The sequence below is a fragment of the Callithrix jacchus genome, chromosome 12 (assembly GCF_049354715.1).
Source record: "Callithrix jacchus isolate 240 chromosome 12, calJac240_pri, whole genome shotgun sequence".
Classification (NCBI taxonomy): domain Eukaryota; kingdom Metazoa; phylum Chordata; class Mammalia; order Primates; family Cebidae; genus Callithrix; species Callithrix jacchus.
In genome coordinates, this window is record NC_133513.1 from 79421006 (window position 1) to 79448792 (window position 27787).

The following is a 27787-nucleotide window of genomic DNA, read 5'->3' on the forward strand; positions in this document are numbered from 1 at the left end:
ATGATGCTAATATATTCTATGAGAGGTGACAAACAAGAACAGTCTCAGGAACTTAAGGACTTTTCTACTGAGAAGCAAAAACAAAGATACATGAAATAATTGGATCCATTTTTAAGGCAATATAAAAAGCTTAAGATAATGCATTCAAAATTGCATTTTTCTCTGCATTGGAGAAACGGGAGGAGAGCAACCAATGAGAAAATCACAGATTTTGGCTAAGATGAGTTAAACAAAGCAGCAGAAAAAAAATAAGAACAGAATATTCCTACAGCACCTTCTATATGCCAAGTACTATGTTAGGCACTCTCACACTCATTACTTTATTTATTTAATCCTTAAAAAACCCTTCAAATTAGGTATCAGCATTCTTATCCCCTTTTAGACTAGAAAACCAGGTCTCAGAAAAGTTCAAATCATGGTACCAGAACTAAATTTTTTTAACTTTTATTTTTTAAGTTCAGGGGTACAAGTGTAGATTTCTTACGTAGGTTAACTGTGTCATGGCGATTTATTGCACAGATTATTATATCCCCCAGGTGTTAAGCCTAGTACCCATTATTTATTTTTCCTGATCTTCTTCCTCCTCCCACCCTCCACCCTCCAAAAGGCACCAGTGTGTGTTGTCCCCCTCTATGTGTCCACAAGTTCCCATCATTTAGCTCCCACTTCTAAGTGAGAACGTGCGGTATTTGGTTTCTGTTATTCTCCTCTATAGCAGGTTCCACATTTTTAAAGACACTTACATTTAAATTTCACTTCTGTTCCTGTGTAAGTTTGCTACCAATAATGCAGGAGCAGAACTGAAATTTCAATGTAAGCTTGTCCTTCTTTACAATGTGGAAACCTACTACAGAGAAAAATCTTTGTCAATAATTATAAGTAAAATTAACATGTCCACTATGAAGAACTTTTACATTTCTTTTCTTTAAGCCTTGTCTTGGTCCAAATTGACAAGTTCTAAATTAATGTATGATTTATTACTAATGCCTTAATAACACAAAGGAGATTCTGGTTAATTTTTTTCCAGTATTGTTTTAGAAGAATAAGATGCCACATATTGGGACTTTGTGTGATGTCTTCATGGCTACATTTTTGAAATTTTATGTATTTGTATTCTCTATTAATTTTGATACAGCTCATGATGCATGTCCATAATGCATGCTACCACATGAATTCATTTCCAAAATAGACTTATGACCAATTGTAAATATTTTTCCAAGGTGAATATTAGCGCTTTGTGTCAAGCAATGCAAAGTAACACTTACTTAGCACCATCAGGCAAATATATAGACTTTGGTTATAAATCCTTCATCAACCATTTCAGTACTATCTAGAATTTCTTTCACATAAAATTCCCAGGAGATACTCAAGGGCTGAAATTCATGCTAAAACCACTTGTACAACTTGCATGTTACATAAAAGTTATGGACCAGACTACATCATGCAATGTCAAGGTAGAATTAAACATTGAGGAAAGACTGTGTTCAGTTTGGAGGAGTCCTGGTGGCAAGTGAACTCATCATGGATTTGAAATGCACAGGGGCCATATCAGTTTTACAGGCCCCAGCAACTTCTCACTCAATTACAAAAGAACACTTCTCTACTTACCACATCAGAAATAGTGTTTCTCCCCATTCAGTTTCCTTATCCAATTTCTTCAGAAAATTCAAAGCAAGTAAAAATAGTAAACATACTATTAACAGAAAGCTTCCATTTCCTAATCCTAAATTGTCTACCATGGTGCAGATATTAAATTAATACTAGCTGACCCTTTTTTAAAAGCTGAGTATAATTAATTTGTAACCAAGAAATCCTCTAACTTTAATTCTGTCCTTATCTTTTTTCTCCTTTCTGTTCTTCTCTGCCTATCATTCACAATGACCATGTCTTTTGTTTGTATAAACTTAGGAATCCAAGTGTACTTTTGTTATATGCATAGATTGCAGAGTGGTCAAGACTTTTAGAGTATCCATCACCCCAATAATGTGCATTGTAACCATTATGAATTTCTCATCATCCACTGCCCTCCCACCTCATTACCCTTCCAAATCTCCATTATCATTTCACTCTCTACTTCCATGAATACACATTATTTAGCTCCCATTTATGAATGAGAACAGATTTTTTTGTGTGTGTCTTAATTGTTTCACTTAAGATAATAGCCTCCAGTTCCACCCAGGTTGCTGCAAAGAATAAAATAAAATAAAATAATTTTATTATTTTTTATGGCTGAATAAAATTCCACTATATATATATACACACACATATATACATACAATACACATATATAGTGGAATTTTATGAATATATACATATATGCATATATGTATAAATACATATACATATGCATTTATGTACACATGTATACATGTGTGTGTATGTATATATATATATAAACATTTTCTTTATCCAATTGTTGATGGATACTTAGGTTGATTTCATATCTTTGCCATTATGAATATTGCTGCTATACATATATGAGGGCAGGTATGTTTTTGATATATTGATTTCTTTCCCTTGGGGTAGATACCCAGTAGTACCCAAGTACATTTCTAGTTCTATTTCTCCAAGCTATGTTTTCATGACTCTTTAAATGTGATTTTCTATTATGTAGTTCTCTTACCTTTGTCTTCTATCTGTCCCAGTTTACCATTTGAAAGACTTTGAAAAACAAAACAGGCCAGGCATAGAAGCTCACGCCTGTAATCCCAGCACTTTGGAAGGCCAAGACGGGAAGACTCCTTGAGCTCAGGAGTTCAAGACCAACCTGGGCAACACAGCAAGCCCATCTCTATTTTCTTTTTCAAAAAATAAAAATAAAAATAAAATACTCATTTTCCCAATTTCTTTGTTTCCCTAGCTGCCAGCTTACGGTCCACTAAGGCAGAAAGAACTTCCACCATTTCATAACTGCAGGCAAATTTAGATAACAAATCTCACTTAAAATCCTCTCAGTTTTCTTTCCATGACTTGGTTCTTCATGTGGGGTGAGTTTTTAGGTACAAGATAAATGTGTTTCCTCTTTTTAGCTCAGGTTTATAACCAAAGAGCAGGACATAGTATCCATCTAACAGGTTTAGATTTAGAAAAGTCAGAATGTACTACCCTGTCTGTGACTCTCTTCCAACTTCCTTCTCATCTGATTCCCTGCCCACTTCCCTGAAACAGGACCCACTGGCACCTGAGGCCAACAGGGTCAGGAACCGCAGCTCTAACCTTGCCTAATAGTGAACTCTGGCAATTTCCATTGAGCAATTGCAGCCAAGTGATGGGTGAGCTATTCATTCCAACTCTCTCTGCCTTTCAGAAATGCAGAAATCTTGAACCCTAACAATTTCTAGATCTTTGTTTTCTTAGTCAAATAGGCTCTAATGTTGCAAATATAAGACTAGACAGATGTAGAAAAGTGTGTCCAAATATTAACTTTATATTTTAATCACTCTATATTCTGAAATTTTTTACTTTTATTGTCTCTCTCACAAGTATGATGACATATTCATAAGTGCAGAGAAACCATGAGAATCCATTTCTTACATAAAACAAGTTCATTCCAGGATAGAACTTCCAGGAAGTAACCAGAGAAGAGAAATAATAAGTATCAGGACTTTGAATTCAGATTACTTTTACTTCTATTTGACTGTAAGTCACTGTAATTTTTAAATTGCTGATCCAAAGTTTTGTATTTCTTCTACAAGTGTCTATTAAGCACTTAGCATAATGTCAAGCAGAGCCTTCTGGGCAAACAAAGATAGATACAAGATAGTCCCTGTGCTCAGAAAGCTCACAATTTAGTGAGAAAGATAGACATATAAGCCAATAAATACAGTCATGTGTGAAACAATACGGGATGTACAGGTTTTTTTGAAAGCACCAAGAAGCTGACACTTAAAGGTTACCTACAGAGGTCAAAGGAAGAAAGCATCACAAAGCAAAGAAGATGTTAATCAAGTCAAGAAGGGTCAATACGGCCGATATGGTGAAGTTAGGAGGCACGGGAAGGAAAAGGCATTCGAAGCAGAGATCCTGGAGGTGTGAGAAAACATGGGAAGGCAAACTGGCAGGGCATGTGAATGACACCAAAAGGGGAGTCTAGGATCTAGTACTAAAGGGGCAGTGCATCATACTAAGAACCTGGGATTTCATCCTTTCCACAGTTTTGAAATTCTGCCTCTTGGATTTAGAGATTGATAATCATAATAATTAAAATGATATAATAGCTAATATTTATTAAACAGTTATTACATGCCAGAAATCATTTTAAGTATTTTAAATATATGTTCATTATTTGGCTCCCAATATTAATATTGAATTATCAAAGAACTCTATGGTGAACTTATTATCATCCTAATTGTATTTATTTAATGATTAGTAGTAGTAGTAGTAGTAGTAGTAGTAGTAGTGGCAGTAGTAGCATTTTTGAGACAGGGTCTCATTCTGTCACCCAGGCTGGAGTGCAGTGTCCCAATCACAGCTCATTGTAGGCTCAACCTCCCAGGCTCAGGCGATCGGCTTGCCAGGTAGTGTGACTACAGGGGCACGCCACTACACCTGGCTGATTTTTTGTAGTAATGAGGTTTTGCCATGTTACCCATGCTGGTATGGAACTCCCAGGTCTCCCAAATTGCTGGGATTACAGGCATGAACCACCACACCTGGCCTCATCCTATTTTTACGTGTAAAGAAACAGGCTCCGAGAGCTTCCTCTGGGATGAAAATTGAAGAAGAAAAGAGGGGACCATTTTTACATAGCAGGTTTGGTGGTGAGGATATATTTCAACAAAGTGTTCCTTTGCTTATAAAAACATACTGTCTGAGAGGACAGGAAAACACTGATTGCCAGTTAACGGAAACTGTAAGAACTAGAGGAAGTCCTGGCTTGTCACACTTAGTGTCCTTTCCTCATCCCCTTGTTAGAAGGGATATAAAGAAGAAATGAAAGGGGAGGAAATTAAACAAGGAAGGGTTGACATTTCATCAGGCCCTTTCTGGAGTCCCTTTGCTATTCATCTACTCTACCTCTCTCCTTCAACATGAGTTATTAGCAAACCTAGGGCAGTGTTTCACAGGTGTTTTCACATTTCATCTTCACAATATGGTGCACAGCCTGCTCATCACCCCAATTAACAATGAGGAAACTGATGCTTAGAGTATGTGAATATATGATTATTTCCTGTAATACTGACTGTAGCCTTCCCCTCCATCCAATCTCCATCTTTTTTGATCCTTTCTGTTCTCGGCCATCCTCATCTAGATAACAGTGCTGTGCCACAAAACTGGATTTTCTCCACAGAAATTACATAAGCATACTATATTTTACTTACTGTGTATTGATATATATTGCTTGTACATATTTTGAGGGTACATGTAATATTGTGATACCTCTACACAATATGTAATGATCAAATTAAGGTAATTGGAATATCACATCAAATATTTATTTTCTCTTTATGTTTGGAATATTATAAATCTTCTAGTTATTTTAAAATATAAAATAAATTATTGTTAGCTATAATTTCCCTACTGTACTATCAAATACTAGAACTGCTAACTGTATTTTGTACTCCTTAACCAACTTCTCACCTCCTTCTCTCCACTACCTTTCTCAGCCTCTCTAGTAACCACCTTTCTACTTTTTGCCTCCATGAGATCCACTTTTTCATATTCTACTTACTGATCTTATTTATTATCTCTCTCACTCCCTATAAAACTCCATGATATTTTGGGGAATGAGATATCTGGTATTTTCTCAGCTACATCCCTATGTCTTGAAAATTCTTGAAAGACAGTAGATACTCAATAAATAATTTCTGAATTAATAGGTGATAAATACTCATGAATGCTTTTCTTTAGTTCCTATAGTTTTAATGCATGCCATATGTTTGTTTTAAATTCTATTTCTTTAATAAGAGACATTAAGGACTATCCTTTTATAATTCTGATCTGAAGAACTTATAAGCTGCTAAATTAGAAGACGTATTACAAAGTCTTTATTTCAAATTGACCAGGCTTTTTAACAAAAGTTTGACTTGCTTAAAATAAATATTTATCTGGAATTCAAGTTCACCCCTTAGAATAGGTCAACACTTTGAGAGGGGTTTTTTTTTTTTTTTGCAAAATTAAAATTAAAGATTAAGTGTTTCTTGTGGCAAATTTTGAATTTTATTTCCATGCCCTGATTCCCAATGACTCAACACTGTAATTGAGATTTTATACAGATTTTCTCAATCACTTCAGAGTGAATTTATATGTGATCAAAAGACCTTTCTGATGTCAAAATACCTTTAATAACCTTTACTAATTATTAACCAAAACTAAAGGCAGATTTTGCAAATATGAACTTGTCATTTCACCATGACTGTTATCTTTTCAATGGAAAAGATGAAGTTCAGCAAAGAACAAATCTACAATTTGGCCAGAAGGCTGTAGACTTTGCCTTTAAAGAGCCTAAGACATACATAAATAATCCCAGCAGACCCCATCTATAGCCTCCCTGCTTTTGTAGGTTAATTCAGCACAGTGGGAGAGTTTGAGAGTGGCATTGCAAAAAGACAATTTTAGTAACTTTTGGGAAAAGAGCAAGAGTTAGATTTTATCTTAAAAACTAGTTTCCTTTGTAAGTCTTCAAAAGTCTTTGCTTTTTGCAAAGTACAGACACCGAAGCTGGCATATTAACTTACTAAGTTAACAGAGTCCCCATAAAACACGATGCCCTAAAGCCCGGCAGAGGGTAGAGATGGAAACAGAGAGCATTAACTGCTTGCTTCTTGAAACAATCAGTGAATGCAAATTTAATTGGCCTGGGTCAGCAGCAAGCAAGAACCATCAGAAAAGTGAAGGCAAGAATGTCCATGTTTATATGCAGAGAACAACATTATTCTGGCCCTAAAAACAGCTAACTCTCTATAATCACATTTTTTTCTTTTGATTTTCTAAATTATACTGAAAATATACTTTCTTTTTTTTTTGAGACAGTCTCACTCTGTTGCCCAGGCTGCAGTGCCATGGCATGATCTTGACTTACTGCAACCTATACCTCCCGAGTTCAAGTGATTCTCATGCTTCAGGCATGCACTACAACTCCTAGCTAATTTTTGCATTTTTAATAGAGACGGGGTTTTACTATGTTGGCCAGGCTGGTCTCGAACTCCTGACCTCAGGAGATCTGCCTACCTCGGCCTCCCAAAGTACTGGGATTACAGGCATGAGGCACCATACCTAGCCAAAATATCACTTTCTAAATGATGCTTATCTATTAGTTTGGGACATTCTTTAATTCTACTACTTCGGTAGTAGAATCCCTATGTCTATTACTAATAGTAGTACTGTTAGTATTACTATAGTAGCACTAATTATAATAGTAGTAACCTGTAATTAAAATAATACTATAATAATGGTGGTAGCAATAGTAATACTAATAGTATTAGTAATATTACTATATTAGTATTTCCATTATTACAACTATTAGTAACACTAGCACTGGCATTATTAATACTGCTACAATTAGTAATACACTATTATTAGTACTAATATTAGTGCTATTAGTAATGGTAGTACTATTAATACTAATAGTAGTACATAGTCCTAATAATATTGCTATTGTTATTGATAGTAATATTCTATTAATATTCTTTATTCAAGGAATAGTAATTTTTGTACTAGAATACCTTAAAGCTGCATTTTTCAGAAATGACCACTTCCGCTTCCTTTTTTTCTTTCACCCAATTTTTCACTCAGTTTCTTATATTATTAATGGTGTCTTCATTCTCAGTCTTTAAAGGACAATGAAAACCAGTACAGGAATTCTCAATGAATAAGTCAGAAATTTTTCAAAAGTACCTATATTCAAATACATTCTAGTTTCATTTGAGTCAGATCGTTGTAAAACATATTTCCTCTGTCCTGGTTGACAGAGCATATTAAACAGAATGGAAACCCAGCGTAGAACCTTCCCTGAGCCACTAATACTGTAATCAGTATGGCAGCCTTCACCTCTGTATATATGGGAACCTCCCAGGCCTCAAACCCCCAAAAGCCTAGAACCTTCCAAATGGATATTATCGTGTTCTAGAAACCTGTGGATGTGCAACTACCCATTTAAAATGTAATTCAAATCATGTTTCCAAAATAGAAAATACAGACAATGAAATGCTGAAATTATATATTCATATCTGTATACACAAACATAAACATATGTAAACTTTCATCATTTTTTAGAATTTACAGACTTTTTCATGTACTCTACTGAGCATGACTGTGGCATGTGATCTGGATGTTAGCAGACCCTTCCCACATCAACGCAAGAGCATCCATTGTTCTTGTTTTGTTAAAATCAATGTCACATTTTTATTACATAAAGTAGTTTGCATGAGGACTTCTGTATATATGATACTGGCACATTTTGTTCTAAAATTTTATCTTTGGAGAATAAGTAGATAATTGTCTCAGCTGACACGTAAAATACAGCTCAATCTCTGAGAATTCTGATGCCTTATCTTAGTGGTTAGAATTAATGACGGTGCCCTCTTCCCACATCTTTAAGGACCATCCTTCATATTCTTTTAATAGATGGGAGATGATCTGTTTTTGGGCATTTGGTGACATCCTGAGATAAGTGGATTCAGAATTACTAATCTGCATTGTAATTGGAGAATGAGTATCATTCATTGTTTTGTTTCTAAATTTCAAAGAATATTGCACATTTTTAAAAGTTTTTAAGAGTATATTTACCGAGCCTTATTTGTATATAACTCTTAGTTGCTCTCACTTTAATGACTCATTTCCTAAATGAGTCATTTAGACAATATTTCCTAAAGATGTCCTTCATGAAAAGGAGAAGTTTGGACTTGGCAACAGTAATTTACTTAATTTATCTTAAATTTGGTTTCAGTGAGCAACCCTAATTAACCTGATTTTTTGCTGATAATCACTCTCAATGGAATCAAATCACAAATCCGGGGATGGATTGAGCGGCACCCAGAAGGAAGCAGCCCTCCGTGCACTGGTCCAGCGCACAGGATATAGCTTGGTCCAGGTAGGAACTTCTTGTGAAATCTGCTGAGACTCACCACTGAATTTGCACAGTAGTGAGAATATTAGTGGTCCTAAAATGCAAAATGGGAATGGTCAGTTACATAGCTCTTTAGAAAATTGTCTCTTTCTAAAAGAGAAGGGAATTGCAACATTTCAGTTTTGTAGATGACCCTGAATGTAACCTTCTTTCTACTCTAGGTTATCAATTTAACCTTAACTTGTCACAGAATCAGGGTCCAAAATTATAGAGACTATCACAAAAAGGCAGCTAGAATTTGTCACTCAAGGCTGTGAAGTAGAACCACATTGGTGTTTCAGGAATCAGCAGAAAGTAAACTACAGCAGGAACCAGACTTCATTTCCAGAGAGATCAGCGCAGATTTAAGACTTCTAGATGTGGGATCTAAGGAATAAACACTTTTGTCTAGCTGCTGCAGTTTATTTTCTCAGAACACCTACTCATCCAGTCTAGAATATGTAATACTAACTTCTGCCCATGTTTAGCATTTTTTAAAAGAAAAAAAAACACAATAAAACTGTCTATTCATAGACGTTGTCTTTTAGAAATTATCTGTATATTACTATTATCTTTATGATACCTTCCTTTAGAGAACTTATGTTGCATTAAAAAGCAAACAATGTAGTGTTAGATACATATATTATCTTATTTAAAGAAAAAATGTTGGTATTTTTACAGTAGGACACAGTATTTTAATTTCTATTAAGTTTCTATTATTTCATAGTTGACTTTTTGAAGTTTCCTTGAAGTCACTGAGATACTGATGTATTAGTTTTCTTAATACTTAAAAGTCAAATTATTTTAGGCTCATTAATAAACTTTTGAAAAGATGGTTTTCTTTCTTTTTGCAATCAATGCTTCCCATAAATGTTATAACATCAAGAATGTTTTTGAATCTTTTTTTAATTTTGAACTTCTTGATATTAGAAACATTTGTGCAAAGATGGTGAAATAGAAAGCATTCCAATCCTTTCAAACAGCAATCTGTTAGCATTATATATATTAACAGATTACAGTTCCCCTTCTGAAACTGTATTTCTAAGAACCCATAATATAAGATAGAAATATGCATAAACCTGTCTAGAGTGACAGCCAGAATGCATGTCATAAACCTAAATGTATAAATATAAGAAAATTATTAAGTAAACTATCAATGATAATTATTATACTCAACAAGCAGAATTTATAAAAAAAAATACTAAAATAATATAAATTGCCAATTATATTTAATTCAATTCTGGGTACTTGTTCTTCCTTTTCCCCCAGATGAAATTCAGGTCAAGTCTCGTAACTTTTCTGGTAACGTTCAGGTAATAAAAAATCCTTCATTAAAAAATTGATATTTTTTCATATTGATATTATTCCAAAGTAGATACAGTTTGGAATAAAAGTAAAGACATAAAATCACTTAGGTATAGTTATTTCCACTTCCCCAAGTATGTCAGGGTAGAAAATTATTTCTTTTCCGTTTTTCTGAGCTCTGTTTTCCTCTTCTGACACCAGTTTGGTAACAATAATTTCTGACTCCCGATTGAAGCAGAAGGAAAAAATTAAGCAAAGGAATGGGGGAAGGAAAGTTTCTACTGAGCTACCTTCATTGGGCTCTGCGGCTCGACAGGTATCTAAAGCTTGTGCAATTCTTTGTAGGATCCTCAGACACCCAGCCTCCTGCTGGGTTCTCTTTGATATCTGAATCTGCCCTCACGGAGAGGATGGGAGATAATCATTAATTCCTACCTGTAGCCAAACTCTAGTCCCCTGGAAACACACATTCCCTGCCCCAACAAAATCTGGAAGTTGAGGTGACACAAAGCAACCACCTCTCCTTGACAACAACGAAGCTGTTGTTCACGTTGAGAGATTTCAGGAGCGAGTTAGACCCACCAGCTAGCATGTTTCCCAAACACAAAGGCAGGGAATACACATCAAGCTGTCTAAATGGTTTCTCTGCTACTCCTCTCTCATGCTTGAGGCAAAATGATAGGCAACTCCCAATTCCACCCATTTTGGGGGAACTAAAACTCACAACACAACAGCAGTTGTCTCCAAATATCTTTGCGTAAATTCCAAAAACTCCCCTCAAACTCTCCAATCTCTTTTCTAAGTTTGGAATGTTGAGTGAGAGTTAACAATGCAAAAATAGTTTCCTGCTACCTTCTCATACTGCTTGGTACTCTAGTCACTCGGTTTCATACCAAAACCAGAGGCCAGAGTTAATGATAATTTATTACATACTTCAAAATAGCTAGAAAAGAAGATCTGAAATGTTCACAAATAACTGAGGTGATACCCTAATCACCCTGATTCAATCATTACATATTGTATGCATGTATTAAAATATCATATATGGACTCCATAAATATGCACAACTATTATGCATCAATCTTAAAAGTCCAATTCCATCTTAAATTCCTGTTACAGATAAAGCACTATTCAGTTACTAACAGTAATCATATAAAAAATTCTGAAGGACAAATGCAGCATTACTGTTAAAGTTATGTAAATAGTTTGCAAATAATTTTTTTGAAGAGACCCAAATAACAATGGAGATAATCTTACTCCATTTTAAAATTTTACTCCATTGTACGGTCTAATGTTATGATTTAAGAACATTTATCTGATAGAGAAAAAAATGATATGTATAATTTAAAATGTTTTCATATAACACACTCTTAAAATAATATGGCCAATCTCCATATTACCTTGATCTTATATATTCAATAATATTCAGAAAATGTTTATAGTAACGACTTAGACCACAATTTAATTGTAATAATAATAACAAAAATATTCTTTTTTTTTTTGAGACGGAGTTTTGCTGCTCTTGTTACCCAGGCTGGAGTGCAATGTCACGACCTCAGCTCACTGCAACCTCTGCTTCCTGGGTTCAGGCAATTCTCCTGCCTCAGCCTCCTGAGTAGCTGGGATTACAGGCACATGCCACCATGCCCAGCTAATTTTTTGTGGTTTTTTTTTTTTTAGTAGAGACGGGGTTTCACCATGTTGACCAGGATGGTCTTGATCTCTTGACCTCATGATCCACCCGCCTCGGCCTCCCAAAGTGCTGGGATTACAGGCTTGAGCCAACACACCCAGCCTAACAAAAATATTCTAACTGCTTTGTGTATATTAATTAATCTAGTCCCTACTATACACTGTGTGGTAGCTACTATGTTTATCCCCAATTTCCTGATGAAGAAAACAAGGCACAAACAGTTTAGATAACTTGTGTGATTGAGAGGCTAAGATTGTGTTGTTATTGGCCAATTTTTTTGGCTAGATTCAGCAAACTAAGAGTTGTTATAATGAGACTTTTAAGATTGCAATTTTAGAGATCAGCATGCCAGAGCATGCAAAAAACATTATGTTTGAAACTAAACTTTGTAACATGATTCACTTTAAGTAATATTGGTTAGCAGTGTGAATGTTGAATCAGATCTTCAATAATGTGAAGCCTAATATTCTAAACGCTAGTTATCTATACCTAAGGTTTCTAATCATAATGTAAATACCTATATAACTCAATCATTTGGAAGGAATTGAAGAATCCCTCCTGATTTTGGCTACAGAGTGTGGAAAATTACACAAGACTTTAAATCAGAAGGCCTATAATCTAATCTAGTCCCAACCACATAGGAGTTGTATGATCTTGAATAAGTCCCTTAACAACTCCAGGCCATAATCTCCTGGAAGATCAGCTTGGCAATACCGAACTATTTGCCCATGATTTTTGTGATTCTAATATCTTCTAAATCTAGTCACTGGTGAGCACACTGGACTATTTGGTCGAAAGGGCAGACCAGGCATGTGTAGAAATACAACTTCAAACTTTTCATAAATTAGGGAAAATCCTTTAGTCTTACTAATACTTCAGCCTTCCTACTCTGGATTATACAAGAGATTAATATGATTATCCACAAAGAAAGAAAGACAACATTAAGAACATCAGGTTCACCTTTTTTTTTTTTAAGTTTTTGTACATCTTAAAGAAACATCTTAATACAATCCAAGGAGCATACCCATAAAATGATAGTTTAGAATTAGAGTTTGAATGCTTTACTTTTAATATATCTTTACAGTTTTTAATACTGAATGTTGAATATTTGCAAAACAAGAATTCAAAAACAGAGAGTGATAAATTTGTGCTCTCTTATTACTAGCAGGACAAATACAGATATCAAAAATAGAATTATGTGAGTTACTTAATAACATGAGCCAGCCTTTATGTAGCAACTGATGCAATAATGCCTGCTTCTAAGGATTTGGAAATATGCTTTGTGATTTTTGGATATTGACCACTGAACTGTTTGTCGAAGTATTTTAGAGAAGAGATGTAATGCAGTACCACACATATAGTAGGTATTCAATACATACTATTGATAAAAATTGTATACTGCTACTAAGTTAAACTTTAAGCTTCATAATTGCATTAAGCCTTATAAAAATATTTTGGAAAAAAATGTGCTACATTATTAACATGGGGACAGTCTTTGCCTCTGGGTAATGGAATTATACGTGGGGATTTCTTTCCCTACTTTTTTATTCTTAACTGTATTTCCAGATTTCTAAAGCTAGCATATATTTCTTTGATAGCTAAAGACAAAAACAAATTACATTATGATGAGCCTTTCCTCAAGAATGCATTAATGATGTGGGTCATAAACTGTGATATGTGATGCTCCTCCCACCTGGAATTTTCTCCTTAGAACTAGAAAAATACATTCTCCTAGGTAAGCATATTCAGAAAAGTATACACTTCCACCCAATATGGTGTCTGGTGACATCAAGTTTAATTCTACTGCAACTAAACCTAAATGTATATTTAACAAAAATCATCCTCAAATAGTCTGAATATTTTTAAAAATAGACACAGACTTAAAAATATATTGAAAACTATGTATTTTAAAATATATACATATATTTAAATATATATAATAAGTTAAAATGTGGTATGTATTAGCTTTGTTTATCTAGTTATCCTGTTGGTATTTTCTAAAAATCATTATAGCACAATCAATTTTTATAAGGTATGATAGTCCCCTTGCTTTCTTAAACCAGTGCTCATCCTAAATAAGCATCAAGGTTTTGTTTTCTTGTTGTTTTGGGGGGGTGTTTTTTGTTTTTGTTTTGATATTGTTTTGGTTTTGTTCTTGTTTTGCTTCCTTAATCCTTGTTATTGAGAAAAATGTGTTAGTGCTGGGTCTTGGGATTAGAGAATATAAAAATGCAGTGCCTGACCTAAAGTTCATAACATGGGTGAAATGAAAAAGAATATATTCAAAATTTAAAACAGCAACCACATAAGGCAGCCTCAAATGAGCAATACAGCTGTGGGTACCAAATAGATGAGCATTTTTTGTACAGAGGCTTAAAACTGACCATGCTCTTTGACCTGAGGAATGAGGACAAATATTTAGACATAAGAATGTTCATCATAGTGAAATTTATAATTTTTTAGAAATTTAAACTTACAAATATCTTAAATATCCAATAAATATTAATGGTCAAATAAACTATGATCTTCCTTATATTTTCAAATTGTATAGTAATATAAAATTATGATTTCAAAGAATTTTCAGACATGGAGGAGTATCCAGATTTTAACATTTAGTTAAAAATCTGAAAGCTACATATAAATTTATAAATAATATTTTAAGAAATTATTCACATATAATAGAGAATATTGTAAAATAACAAAGGGTAATCTCTAATTTTTTTCCTGCTTGTTTTTCTTCATTTTCTAAATTTTCTATAATAAATGCAGATCATTTTTATTATAAGGAAAAATCTTACAAGGTAAAAAATTCTAAGGTCATTTCGTCAGGAGTAAAAGAAAGAAAAAAATCATGGAAAAAATTTTCATTATTAAATTTGGATGAGAGATGCCTACATTCACTAGACTATTCTTTCTAATTCTACATATATATAAACTTTTTAAAAATATTAATATAGTCCAATCCTTTTGTTTTGTAGTTAGAAAATAAGCCCCAGAATTACACAATTATAAACCAGGGGTCAACAAACTATGCCCATGAACCAAATGTGGCTACAGCTTGTTTTTGTCATAATTGCAGGCTATGAATACTTTTTTTTTATGTTTTAAGGATTTCTTTTTTAAAACAAACAAAAAGCCTAAAATATCAACTATTTGGTCCTTTACAAAAAAAGTTTGCTGACTCCAACTCAAATCCTTAAACTAGTGCTCTATATTAGAAGCTAATCTAGGTTTTAAAAAAAATTCCTTATAATATAGAAGAGTATTTACTCTTCCTTAAAAGAAATAGGTGTATCCCTTCTTGTGCTGCCTATTCACACCAACTCAAGCACTGGGCTCTCACCCATTCATTTATTAATTCATTTGTTGATTGCACCACAAAGAGAGACATGTTTCTACCTTTATGAAGATTAGTCTCATAGAAAAAATAGAAAATAAACAAAGAAACAAGCAAAGTAATTACAGATCATGGTAAGTGCCAAGAATGTGATAAACCAGGTTGTGAAAAAGAGAATGCCAGGTGACCTTCTTTAGGAAAAAGGACACTGAAGCTGAGACTTATGAGAGCAAACAAACTTTGCAAGGAGCTAAGTATCCCGGGAAGATGGAGCACACAGGCAGTACTCCTTAAACCAAATATTTATAAAACACAGAACACTTTAGGGCAGTGAAGACATTAATATGTCTTAATTTCTAACCTCTAGTGATATTACTGCAGATAAGTAAGTGGGTATCATCTTTCCATTCCTCTATTAATCAGCCATGGACCTGGTGTACTGGGAACAATCTCTACAAACTAGGAACAAAATACAGTACTCAATTTCCACCCCTCACACTTTCCTTTCTATGCATACTCTCTTGTATTGAGTTTCAATGAAATTGCATGTTTTGATTCTAAGTTTTTTGATTCTTCAGCAAATACAAGCCATCAGGTACAAAGGATGGTGCTAGATCAAGTCTAATTGGAATACTGTTTCTCTTCTAAGAGTGCCCCAAATTAAGTTAACTCTCCATCTTTCTGGTTTGAGATAATGCACTTAGGCAATTTTAATTGGATATTTCTCAAATGACATTTTTTCCTACAAATAATACAATAAAAATAACTTGAGGGCCTCAGGTTTACTAATTGGCTTCATCTAGACTGGTTCTGAGAAGAGCAGATGGAAAAACACTATGGCATTGCCATTCTTTTTCAACCACTGCAATAAAAGTCCTAGGAACAGAAATAGGAATTTGACTTCATAGAAAAATATAGTTCCTGGGTCCTGCTTTTGACTCTATTGACTGTTCTCACCACCTGCTCACATCCCTGCTATCCAAGGACTTAGGTCATTCACCAAGTGCATAGATACCAACTCTTTAAATAGGTAGCAATAAGCCTCAGAACAGGATGGGACCAGTGGATGATCACAAGCTCATGCTTCCCTAAGCTAATCACCCCAGCCACCCACAGGCCAACTTTATTTTAAAGCTCGGAAGCAGTCTTACTTCTACTAGCCAGAGATGCCACAGCATGGTGCAAAGGACTCCAAATGAAGGAGCAGTTCTGTGAATTCCTTGGTGTAGGGGTGTGTGCCCAACATTTGAGGGAGCTTCATTAACCCAAGGAACACAGATATGTTCCAGAAGCTATTGTTTCCAAATAGTAATGAATTTCTCCTTGAATAGCCTAACAGGGTGTTGGCTATACATGAAGTCTTCAATGTAAGATTCAAAATCTTCATAAACTGCACATAGTAGTGCTTTCCCTTAAGCTATAAGCAAAGAAGTTTTCTATGTTATCAGCTTAAAAATCAGTGTGAACTTCATGACCTAAATATACAGAAGCAAGACCAAGCATTATGGACTTTGGACTCCACTTGCTGACAAATTCACAGTTTTTGAAGTGCTATCTGGTTGTTAGTACTGATCGGCAACTAAGTATAAGTGACTCTTCATCTTCAGAACCTGAAAGCTTACCACTGTGAGATGCAAAGACAGCTTTCAAACAAGCTAGGCAAAGAAGAAATTATGGAGATCACAGATCCTGCCAATCATGAATCTGTATAGGATTTCAACAGCTGTGATCCTTTATAATGTTGTCAAAGAGGTGCCGAGCAGAGAACCGAGATGACGTTAAATGGTACATTCGCCACATCATTAAATAACATCCAATCCCATACAAAGTATTATTCCACTTTCAACACTCTTTCAGGCTTTCAGGTGAGGAAAGTTAGTTGTTGGAGGTATGATTTAAACACCTCTCCAGGCCCTGCGAGCCTTTTTAAGTACCAAGAGCAGGTCTAGAGCTTCTAGTAGAGGACAACGTCTAGGTAGAAGTTGATCATGATTTCCCTCTTTTACAATTGTTTTTATAATTACCATTCATTTGTGAGAAATAATACGGATATTCCACTTATAAGGACAACATATATTTTCTTTTTGGTACAAGTTTCTTGAAGTAACAAAGTGAATCAATGCATAAAAAGTCATTAGGTAGTTAACAGAACACATGTCAAGTGGATATGGAATTGGAGATACACTAATTTTTAAAATTACAGCAACATCCTCTTAAGATTCCAATTGACTAACTTGCAAAACATCCTATGAACATTTTCCTCCATTAAACATGATATCAAAGTCAGCCTTCCTTTCACAAACACCCTGACATCCCGACAGGACTCCTGCAATTACCTAGTCAACCCTCCTACTCCTTTGTAGATGAAGTAATTAAAATCAGAAAAGATTTAGTGGCTTGCCAAGTCCCTCAGCTTGTCAGAAATTAAAATTCACAAGGGTGAATTTTAAGAAGAATGATTGTATAAAATTCCTTACATGCCTCAACCCCAGTGCAATAGATGGGATTATGTTTGGCATATGTTGAACTAGGAAAAGATAGAAGAGCAATTACCCATACCAAATGTTCTTCATTGTGTCTTTATCTGTACAAGGGAAGTTTTGCCTAAATTAATCAGATCTAGTGGCAATAATAGTAGTTAATTCAAAAAGGCAAATTGTATCTGTAAGTAAACAAAAAGTTAGATGGGCCTATTGAATAAATTACACATTCTAAAAGGATAAAAGCCCCAACCGATTAAGGAATCACTAAAGCTGTCACCTAATTACTTCTTGGAAGGAATTAGAGGTTACTACAGATGGAAGCAGTGTGTCAAGCCACATGCCCAGAGTGAGAAGTGAGCATGATCACAGCAATTCCCAGACTCAAAGAAATGAGATAATGCTTTGCAGTCCATCATTATGCAAACTTTACTGGAAAAGGTAAACAGAGAAACTTAGAAGTAAGTTGGCATTTTACTTGTTCTCTTTTGTAGAAACACACACACACACACACACACACACACATACACAGAGAGAGTGCTTTTTGTTTTCTAATTTTGAAAAACACTAAAAGTTTCTGTTTTCTAATTTTGAAAAAAATGTTTTGTTTTCTAATTTTGCCTATTTTCAAATTCAGTATTCTTATGAAGGACCAAAATCATACATTATAAAAATCTTCTCAAAATACATCATTTTAAAAAGCCTACTTGCTTTTGAATGCTTCAAACATTGATACTAAAAAAATCTCTTAAATACAAAGCAAAATTATTAAAAGATACTATTAAATGCATCTTTTGATAACACAAGTTGCTTCTGCTTCCATAAGACAGTTAACAACTTCAAGTGAAATTAGGATTAATTTCCTTGGAAATAGATTTTTAATTGTCAAGCTTCCAAAGTGAAACAGGAAGTTGACTCATAATTTGCTAATAGCTGTTTCCTCAGAAGAACCATGTCATACACTTTTTAAAGATAAAATGTCAGGGCTCTGCAAAAAGTAAAATCAATCAATAAATTTTCAAGAGTCAAGAGCCGTTTGCATCTTTGTTCATGATTTTTGCCACAGAAACATGCTGCCAATATTATTTATTTAGAGTGAATTAAATCAACTTACTATTTTTAGTCATTTATTTTTAAAAGTAAACTCTTTCTCATTGATGTAAGTAGAAACCCATACGTTTTGTGTACTAATTATACTTTTCCTAATGTACATTAAAAAAAATCCATAATTATTTAAATAAGAAATATTGACCTATAAACTACCTAATATCATCCTCACATATTTTGAGAAACACTAGGCTGTATGATGATAAAGTTAAATTAATATTTGAATATTATGTTCATACCCTAGCTTTTCCTGTCTTTATTTCTAATTCCATATTTCCATAAATTTCCACAACTCATTTAGTCTTTATATTACAATTGTTATTACTCTTTCTACTTCAGTAACATTATATCTGGCATTCATATTGTATATGCCTTATAAAAATTGCAGAAAATAGGTAATAGAAATAATGCCAACTTCTACAGTATATTAAGTCAAATAAATTCTGCTTTCTGAATTTCAGTCTAGAAACATATTTTACCAACATGAAGCCACTGATTTTAACAACATGTGAAGGTGAACAAACTATACAAAATAGATAATTATTTTATATACAATTTAAAAATGAATATCCCCTATAGCACTGTTTGCTGTCCTCAGTCAACAAAATCTGCGGAAGGAGCCAAAGGTAAAATCACATCTAAGAGAGTCCTGTTGGTACATTTTATGGCCCTACAGACTTTCATGAAACTATTACATAATGAAAGATCTAGTATATAGGTGGAATACAGTAGAAATAATGTGTAATAAACACTTTTATTCAATTTTGCAAATCAGTAACTAGAAAAATACAGTATACATACACTCATGAAACACAAGTGACATGGTCAAGAGAGATGCCCTCAATGCCTTGTTGTCAACTTTAAGAACCATGCACAGGAGTCTGGGCACAGAACCACTGGTCTAGGCATGGTTCTGGTGACTGGCAAGCTGATAAAGGCTTGAAATGCTACTAAGCATGGATAGATTGGCCAGGATCTAAGGGAACAGGAACAGGAATAAAAGCAAACCTGATCAATTAGAAAATGGATAGAAAAACATCTGAAAGAAGTTTAGTTATGAAAAGTACACAGTTTCTTCCCTCTTGGAGAGGAAAAAAAAAAAAAACAAAGAACCAAAGAGAACCACAAAGATGATTACAAATTTAAAATATGAACTTTCCAAAGAGCCATTAAAGAAACTGAAATTAGTACTCAGGAAAAAGCAGGCTGAATGAGGGTTCATTAACTAATGTCCTTCCAGTTATGAATGGAAGTTTATGGGAAACAATAATCATCCAATGTCCATGATTGGTGAAGTTGAACAGGAAAGTAAATGCGACACACAACATGAGGTTTTATGAGGCTGGTAAGCCTGAGAAAAATAATCATCAGAGTTTCTGAACACTATATATGCCATAAAGTTCATCAAATCTAGAACATTTATTCTAGTGTTTTCTACAACAAATTAAACCATTGTGTTTATATATCTCTGGACATAGTTTCCTCATCTATAAAATTAGCGTATTGTGTTAATGTAAAAATGAAAGAAAGATAATGTGACTATAAGCATCTTCATATTTAGTCTCTGCTGTTTAATGCTTATATATATTTGGACATATTCTAAGCCTTGGATTCCTTATCTATAAAATGAAGGCAACCCAGAGCAACTCATAGATTTGTTGAGAAGAATAAACGAATGTAAAACACTCAGCAAAATACCTGATTCAGTTGGAGATAGTTGTTGTTTCTGCTGTCATTACTATCATGTGCAAGTAACAGAAGCTAACTCTGACTGGCTAAATAGAAAAGAGTTTATTAAAAGGGAATTGGTTCACAGAAACTTTAGATGTGGAGAATACAGTTCAAGGGTAAGTTTTAAGAACAATACCCAAAACCACATCACATATTTGTCATGGTAAGAAAATGTTATCTACCATCACAGAACACTCAACACTAAAGTTTGCACCATTTGTGATTTTTACATCAGAACTAAATTTTAGTAAAGGAAACCATGATTGTCCAATAACCGTGATGGCCCCACCTGCAGGGAAAGCTGGAAAAATCAAGTATCTCCCATTTTTAAGTTCTAGAAGAGAAGGCAATTTTTCCCCAGATTCCCCAGCTGTATAAGAAGATCAAATGCTCAGTGGCCAACATTAACTCAGTTCATTCAACCTTCATGCTAAGACTTATTGTTTAGAATCATTTATTGAAGAAGGTTGTGTGGTTTTTATCCAAGGTCAAGAAGATGGTAGACATAATCTCTTGAAGACCCTATGGCTCCATCATGAAGGACTTGAAATATTTGTGATAGGAGGAAATTTCCAAGTACTCTTGACATATTAACTGAGTTACTGAGTAGACTCAACATCCAATATTTAAATTAAAGCCACTGGATTTATAGTTAGAATTGTGTCCTCAACTGTTCATTGACATAGCTGAAGATTTTCCACCTATTTGCATATGACTCTAGAGAGACAATGGTTTCTAAGTCTTTGATTAGGAAAGTAAATGTTTCCAGAGTTTAATGAACACTGTCTCATGAAAAACAACAATCTATATTCTTTTAGTCTGAACTATGAATACATTCGTGCTGCTGGAGAGAATGCTTCCCTTGAGTAAGATGTCAGCTAGGAGGGGAAAAAGCAGTTATAACTGGGCTTTATCTATTTTAAACTCCTCCACTATGAAAATAGTGCCTGACATACTAGCAACCCAGAGCCCAACTGTCCTTTCTGAGTAATGGACAGCTATTCTAACCTCATGACTAATGCCCAGTGCCTGCCTTAAATTGGTCTGGACTTCCATTACTGGTGCATTCCAAGACCGGTGGGTGGCTCACAGAGCAAATCTCCCCCACTGAGGGAACTTCAGGGCATCTCTTTACAGTCTCAAAAAATATTCTTTGGAATTTTTTCAAGTGTTTATAGAAAACACAGAAAGATAATTAATATGCTTTCCTGGTCAATTATTTCAGATCATAAGCAGATAAATCCTCCTATACACATGATATGCATAAAATAGTTGGATGACATTTTTAGCAATTATAGCAAACAAGAAAGTTAAAGATAAATTTTAAAAAGTCCATCTGCTGGTTGCCTATTTAATTTCAAACTATCAAAGCTTTTCAATGTAGAATGTCTGGAATTACCTCTTTACTCTTATGGGATGAAAGTTTGGTGTCCTCAACTGCAAGGGTAAAAATGCCACCAAATGTATAGCAAATTTATTCTAATAATCTGTTGAATGTTATAGACATCAAAGATATGCAAAAATGGGCTCAGAAGAATCATTGTCACTCAGATGGAGAGTTTGCCCAGGGAGGAAGATGGTAATTTGGCAATTCAGGTTGAGTATCTGGTATGCAAATTGCTTAGGACCAGAAGTATTTTAGATTTCAGATTTTTTTTAATTTTAGAATTTTCACATATGCATAATAAAGATATCTTGGAAATGGTACCCAAAATATAAACATGAAACTCATTTACATTTCATATATACCTTATACACATAGCCTGACGGTAATTTATACAATGCTTTTAATACTTTTGGGTACCCATCACATGAGGTCAGGTATGAGATTTTCTACTTGTGGAAATTTCAGTGCATCATATTGGCACTGAAAAGTTTTGAACTTTGGATTTTGTGGTTAGAAATATGAGATACATTCTTCCAAATATTTTTTGTAATAAAATGATTGGAAATTGAAATAATTTTAAATTGCAATAGGGAATTTGCTATTTAATGGCATGATAAATTTTTTCATAAATAAGGAGTAATTTTTTTTTTGAGACAGAGTCTTGCTCTGTCACCCAGGCTGGAGTACAGTGACATAATCTCACCTGGGTTCAAGTGTTTCTCCCAGCTATCTGGGATTACAGGCATGTGCCACCATGTCTGGCTCATTTTTATATTTTTCGTAAAGATGGGATTTCGCCATGTTGGCCAGGCTGGTCTCAAACTCTTAGACTCAAGCTATCTACCCACCTCAGCCTCCCAAAGTGCTGGGATTACAAGCATGAGTCACCATGCCGGATGAATAAGGAATATTTTAATGCATGCATCTGTTCTAAATGGCTTTCATATATCAAAGGAGCAAAATTAAGCTGATGAACTTTGGTGTCTGATTGCCTGGATTCAAATCCTGGCTTCTCCACTTCCCAACCATGTGATCTTGGCAAATTACTTAATTTATCTGGGCTTTGACACCTTATGTAAATGGAATATTAACAGTCCTTAATCCATGACATTAAGTAATGATAGAGCAGTATCTGGCAAATAGTAACTACTAATAGCTATTTGTTTGAAAATAAGTAAAGGAATAAAAGCCATTAATGTCTCTGAAAATGTCAATTGCACATTTTTAAGGTAATTCTTGTTTAAGATATAGACCACCAAGTTACCAATGTTTTGGGTTTTTTCTATAAGCATAAAGAATTCAATTTCTCAGACCTCTCAGTGATATCAAAGTTTTGCTGCTAGACAAGAATGTTAGAGTAAGAAAAATATACAAGAACTCTCTAGGCAAAAATTTAAATATTCAGTTTGATTTTTAAAAATTCAGTTGCTTGAAACAAAAAAAAGAATCCAGGCAAAGTAGAAGACTCATATGACATCTTTTAAAATTATTATTTTTATTAAATTATTATTTTATTAAGTTATTATTAAACTTAGTATGAGTTATTCGAAATAAAAAAGCAATCAGGACCACAGACATCAATTAAATACTGTGATCCAAAGAGCCTTTGTGCTAACACTTAGAAAATAATTGAGAAAAACTCAAGTTGATGTATATGAAGATTTAACAGGCACACCACAAGCTGCTTTATTTCAATTTTAAAAAACAACTATCATACAAAACAGTGTCTTTAAACAACTAACATGTCTTTTAAAAATATACATAGAAAAAGATCAAGACCATCCTGGTCAACAAGGTGAAACCCCGTCTCTACTAAAAATACAAAAATTAGCTGGGCATGGTGGTTAGCGCCTGTAGTCCCAGCCACTCGGGAGACTGAGGCAGGAGAATTGCTTGAACTTAGGAGGTGGAGGTTGCAGTGAGCCAAGATTGTGCCATTGCACTCCAATCTGGGTAACAACAGCGAAACTCTGTCTCAAAAAAAAAAAAAAATGTATATATACACACACACACACACACACACACACAGAAAAATACTCGAAAAGACAGACTGAAATTTTTTACCAGTAACTACATCTAAGGATGTAGTTACATTGGAGAGTTACAAGGAGTGTTACATTGGAGAATTTTTCTTTTACCTTATCTATCACTATGTTTTTTTCCACAACATGTATGATTTTATAGCATAAAACTTCTTAAAATATTAGTTTTAGAAGTTACTAATGAACTCCTGGGCTCAAGGGATCCTTCTGCCTCAGCCAGAGTAAATTGTAGTGTTCTATAGCACTGCAGGATGACTACAGTTAACAATAATATGTTATTAATATGTAGTTTTAAATAGCTAGAGAAAGGCTATTCCTTGTATTGCCAACACAAAGAAATGATAAATGTTTGAGATGATGGATATGCTAATTACCCTGCTCTGTTCACTGTTTAGTTTGTTAAGAAAATAGATCTCTTAAGTGTTCTTACCTCAATGAAATTAAAAAAGAAAAACCTTATACTTGCCTAGCACTTTACAAGTTTTTACAATGTTTATCTCGAGCAACTTGCTGAGCCAAAGAGTTTAGTATTATAATTCATATAAAAGGTTTCAATTTTTCTCCTTTAATCATTTAACTATTATTATTTATCAATGATAAATACATTCCTTATTGTGAAGTGATTTTGAAAAATATTCAAGGAAATTGAATTAAAGACATTATCATTTTCTCCTCTCCTTCACACCTGTCCTGGACTTACAGGAGAATGGACAAAGAAAATATGGTGGCCCTCCACCTGGCTGGGATGCTGCACCCCCTGAAAGGGGCTGTGAAATTTTTATTGGAAAACTTCCCCGAGACCTTTTTGAAGATGAGCTTATACCATTATGTGAAAAAGTGAGTCCAAATTTAACATTTAATTTTTATTATCTTTCAAGGGAAAAATCCTATTCTCTTCACTTCATTCTCATCCTTCCTGGTCAATGATTGTTTTCATTCCAATTACCATTCTTCAATTATGAACAAAGTTTCTAGTGATTGTCTCTTTATAATCAGTGCTTTGACTTAGCTCTTATCCTGTTACTGATAGCTTGAATTGCTACAATTTCTAATGACTTTGAAATCTATATCTTATTCCCCAATCTTTGCCATCTAACTACAAACTCAATGTGTCTATCCATCTATAATAATACTACAACACCCTGTCTAAAATTATATATTCTTCCAACTTGAAATTTTAATATGGTTTTATAAAGTACAACATTTTCACTTTAAAAGAATGTATATGCTTATCATGACTCAACATGTGTCTGTACATTTAATCCAGAATGAAATCTCCTCCAAGTTTAAATTTTTTATCTACTTAAATGCATCAAGAAGATTAAGAACATGGCTTTTCAATTAAAGGAAGAACACAAATTTAAATTTTAGTTTTAATAATTTACCAAGAACTTTTTAGCAACAATCAGATTCCTGAAAATTTTAGTAAATATGAGAATTTAGCTCTCTACCTAAATGACAAAATCAGTTTTGTCTGTGTGTATGTATAACAGCCTCAGATTCAGAACTGCACCTAATTTTACACATACAATCCCTCTTGGCAAGAGGACAAATAATGAGGACTTAATTCTGTAAGAATCTTATCTACTGAATCTGAAAATGAGCATCAAGAAAACCTGAAACATAGAGATAAAACATGCTCAAATATTTCCTAATGAGCCCAGAAAAAAAAAAAATAGATGTTCATTACTGAAGAACTGGGGGTGGGGTAGCGTAAGGCTGAGCTGAGAAGTGACCAATCACAAAGGCATGTGCTTAATGGCACTTCTCTCGAGACATGCCCCATCATACTTATTTGGGCAACCCTTCTTACAGCAGCCAGCAATAGTAAATTGCTCAGTCTAGATTGCTGCAGGACAGTCATGGGGGTAGAAGGGAGTATCATAAGGGCAAGTAGAGTCACGATAGCCAGGGCAGTAGAGTACTATCCTGCTCTGGAGGCCCTGGCCCTGAGTTAGTAGTATTTAGGCTAGGATTTACATTCAGCCAGCAGACTGAGAAACTGACAAGGCTCCCAGATCATCCCCTGAAACATATCTGTGTCCATTTTATTGTCATGGCTGAGGGAAAGTGCTATCTGTATACATCTAGATAAGAAATGCAATGTGAGTGTTACATTTGGAGAGACGTGTAAAATCTAAACAATCACTAGCACATGTTTGTTGTAACTTGGTGGCTTATTTCATGTTTGCATAATATAAAATCTGAATTGACATAAAATCTGTGCCTTTAAATTTCTTAAAATGAAAGCTTTAAGCTTTTTATTCTATGTTGTAGCATTTCTTCCCTTCCTTAGCACAAAATACTGGTTTCTAAGTGGTATTTTGAAGAAGTTAAGAAGTTAGTTTGGCAAATGAGCATTCTTGGTTTTTGTTTTAAATGTCAATGATAGAATAGGACCAACTGGACATTAAACTATGGAGATTTCAGAGGACAAGTTAGAGGACATGGACATATACATCAAGAAATTATACTTTTTTTTTTTTTTAGAGACAGTGTCTTGCTCTGTTTTCCAGGCTGGATTGCAGTGGCACAATTATGGCTCCCTGCAGCCTCAATTGCCTGGGCTCAAGCAATTCTCCCACCTCAGCCTTCCAAGTGGCTGGGACACAAGCACGGACCACCACGCTAGCTAATTTTTGTATTTTTTGTAGACACAGGGTGTCACCATCTTGCCCAAACTGGTTTCAAACCCCCAGGGTCAAGCAATCCACCTGCCTTGGCCTCCCAAAATGCTGGAATTACAGGTATAAGAAATTGTACTTATCATAAAATGTGTTTCCATGTCTCTGAGATGTTTCAGATAATTATGTGGTGAAAGGTCCTTTGCTCTAACAAAAACACATTCTATTAACTCAGGCCGAAATGTGACTTGCACACATTTTATTTAACTTGACTTCTCTCATTCATCAGATGACTGATCTGACCCCACATGAAAGTATGCAAACCGTTCCACATTGCAAATGTCAATTAGTACTAGCAAGAGGCAAACTTCAGAAAACGCTGTGTTTGTGGTGTTTGTGTGCGTGTGTATGTGTGTGTGTGTCTGCATCAGCACATACATTCAGAAGTACAAACGTACAAATATAGATTTTCTATTTCTATTACTTACAGATCGGTAAAATTTATGAAATGAGAATGATGATGGATTTTAATGGCAACAATAGAGGATATGCATTTGTAACATTCTCAAATAAACTGGAAGCCAAGAATGCAATCAAGCAACTTAATAACTATGAAATTAGGTAAGCTTTACCTCTTCTAGATTAAAAGTGAAACAGACAATGCACCTATATCTGCTTTTCTGTCAAGTTTATCTAATATGGTATATGCCAAAAAAGAAACCAAGCCAGAAATAAAACAGGTTAGTATGTTTTTTGTAAAAATAAATATGACTAAATATTTACTTAGTATCTAAGTTCTATGAGTGTTCAAAGAAACAAAACAATAATTTACCTATTTTATAATTATATATTAGGCATTGTTCAAAATATTGGGAATATATCAAGGTATAATTTCCTAATCACAGAGCAAATATCTAAGATTACTTAAAATAGTATGAAAAAATCAAAGGATGGTATAAAGTTGTGTGAGGAGGTGGCTACTCTAATTTGGGTTATTTAAGAAAATACTCTCTGGGAGAGTGAAACTTAACCTGA

At 34.2% G+C, this 27787-nt stretch overlaps 1 protein-coding gene across 4 annotated transcripts in view; it reads left to right on the forward strand.

Annotated features, from left to right (window-relative positions):
• The window catches only part of A1CF (APOBEC1 complementation factor), an 82094-nt gene that overhangs the window by 14542 nt on the left and 39765 nt on the right, over positions 1 to 27787 (forward strand). For 2 of the 4 annotated variants that reach the window (XM_002756358.7, XM_017963435.4), the window contains exons 2-4: positions 8888 to 9031; positions 24831 to 24965; positions 27243 to 27373. In XM_002756358.7, coding sequence (XP_002756404.1) covers positions 8933 to 9031; positions 24831 to 24965; positions 27243 to 27373 — 365 coding nt within the window. In that variant the 5' untranslated portion in view covers positions 8888 to 8932. Of the gene's footprint in view, positions 1 to 8887; positions 9032 to 13642; positions 13780 to 24830; positions 24966 to 27242; positions 27374 to 27787 lie in introns of all 4 variants that reach the window. The other 2 variants (XM_078344013.1, XM_078344014.1) reach the window with 2 other exon arrangements.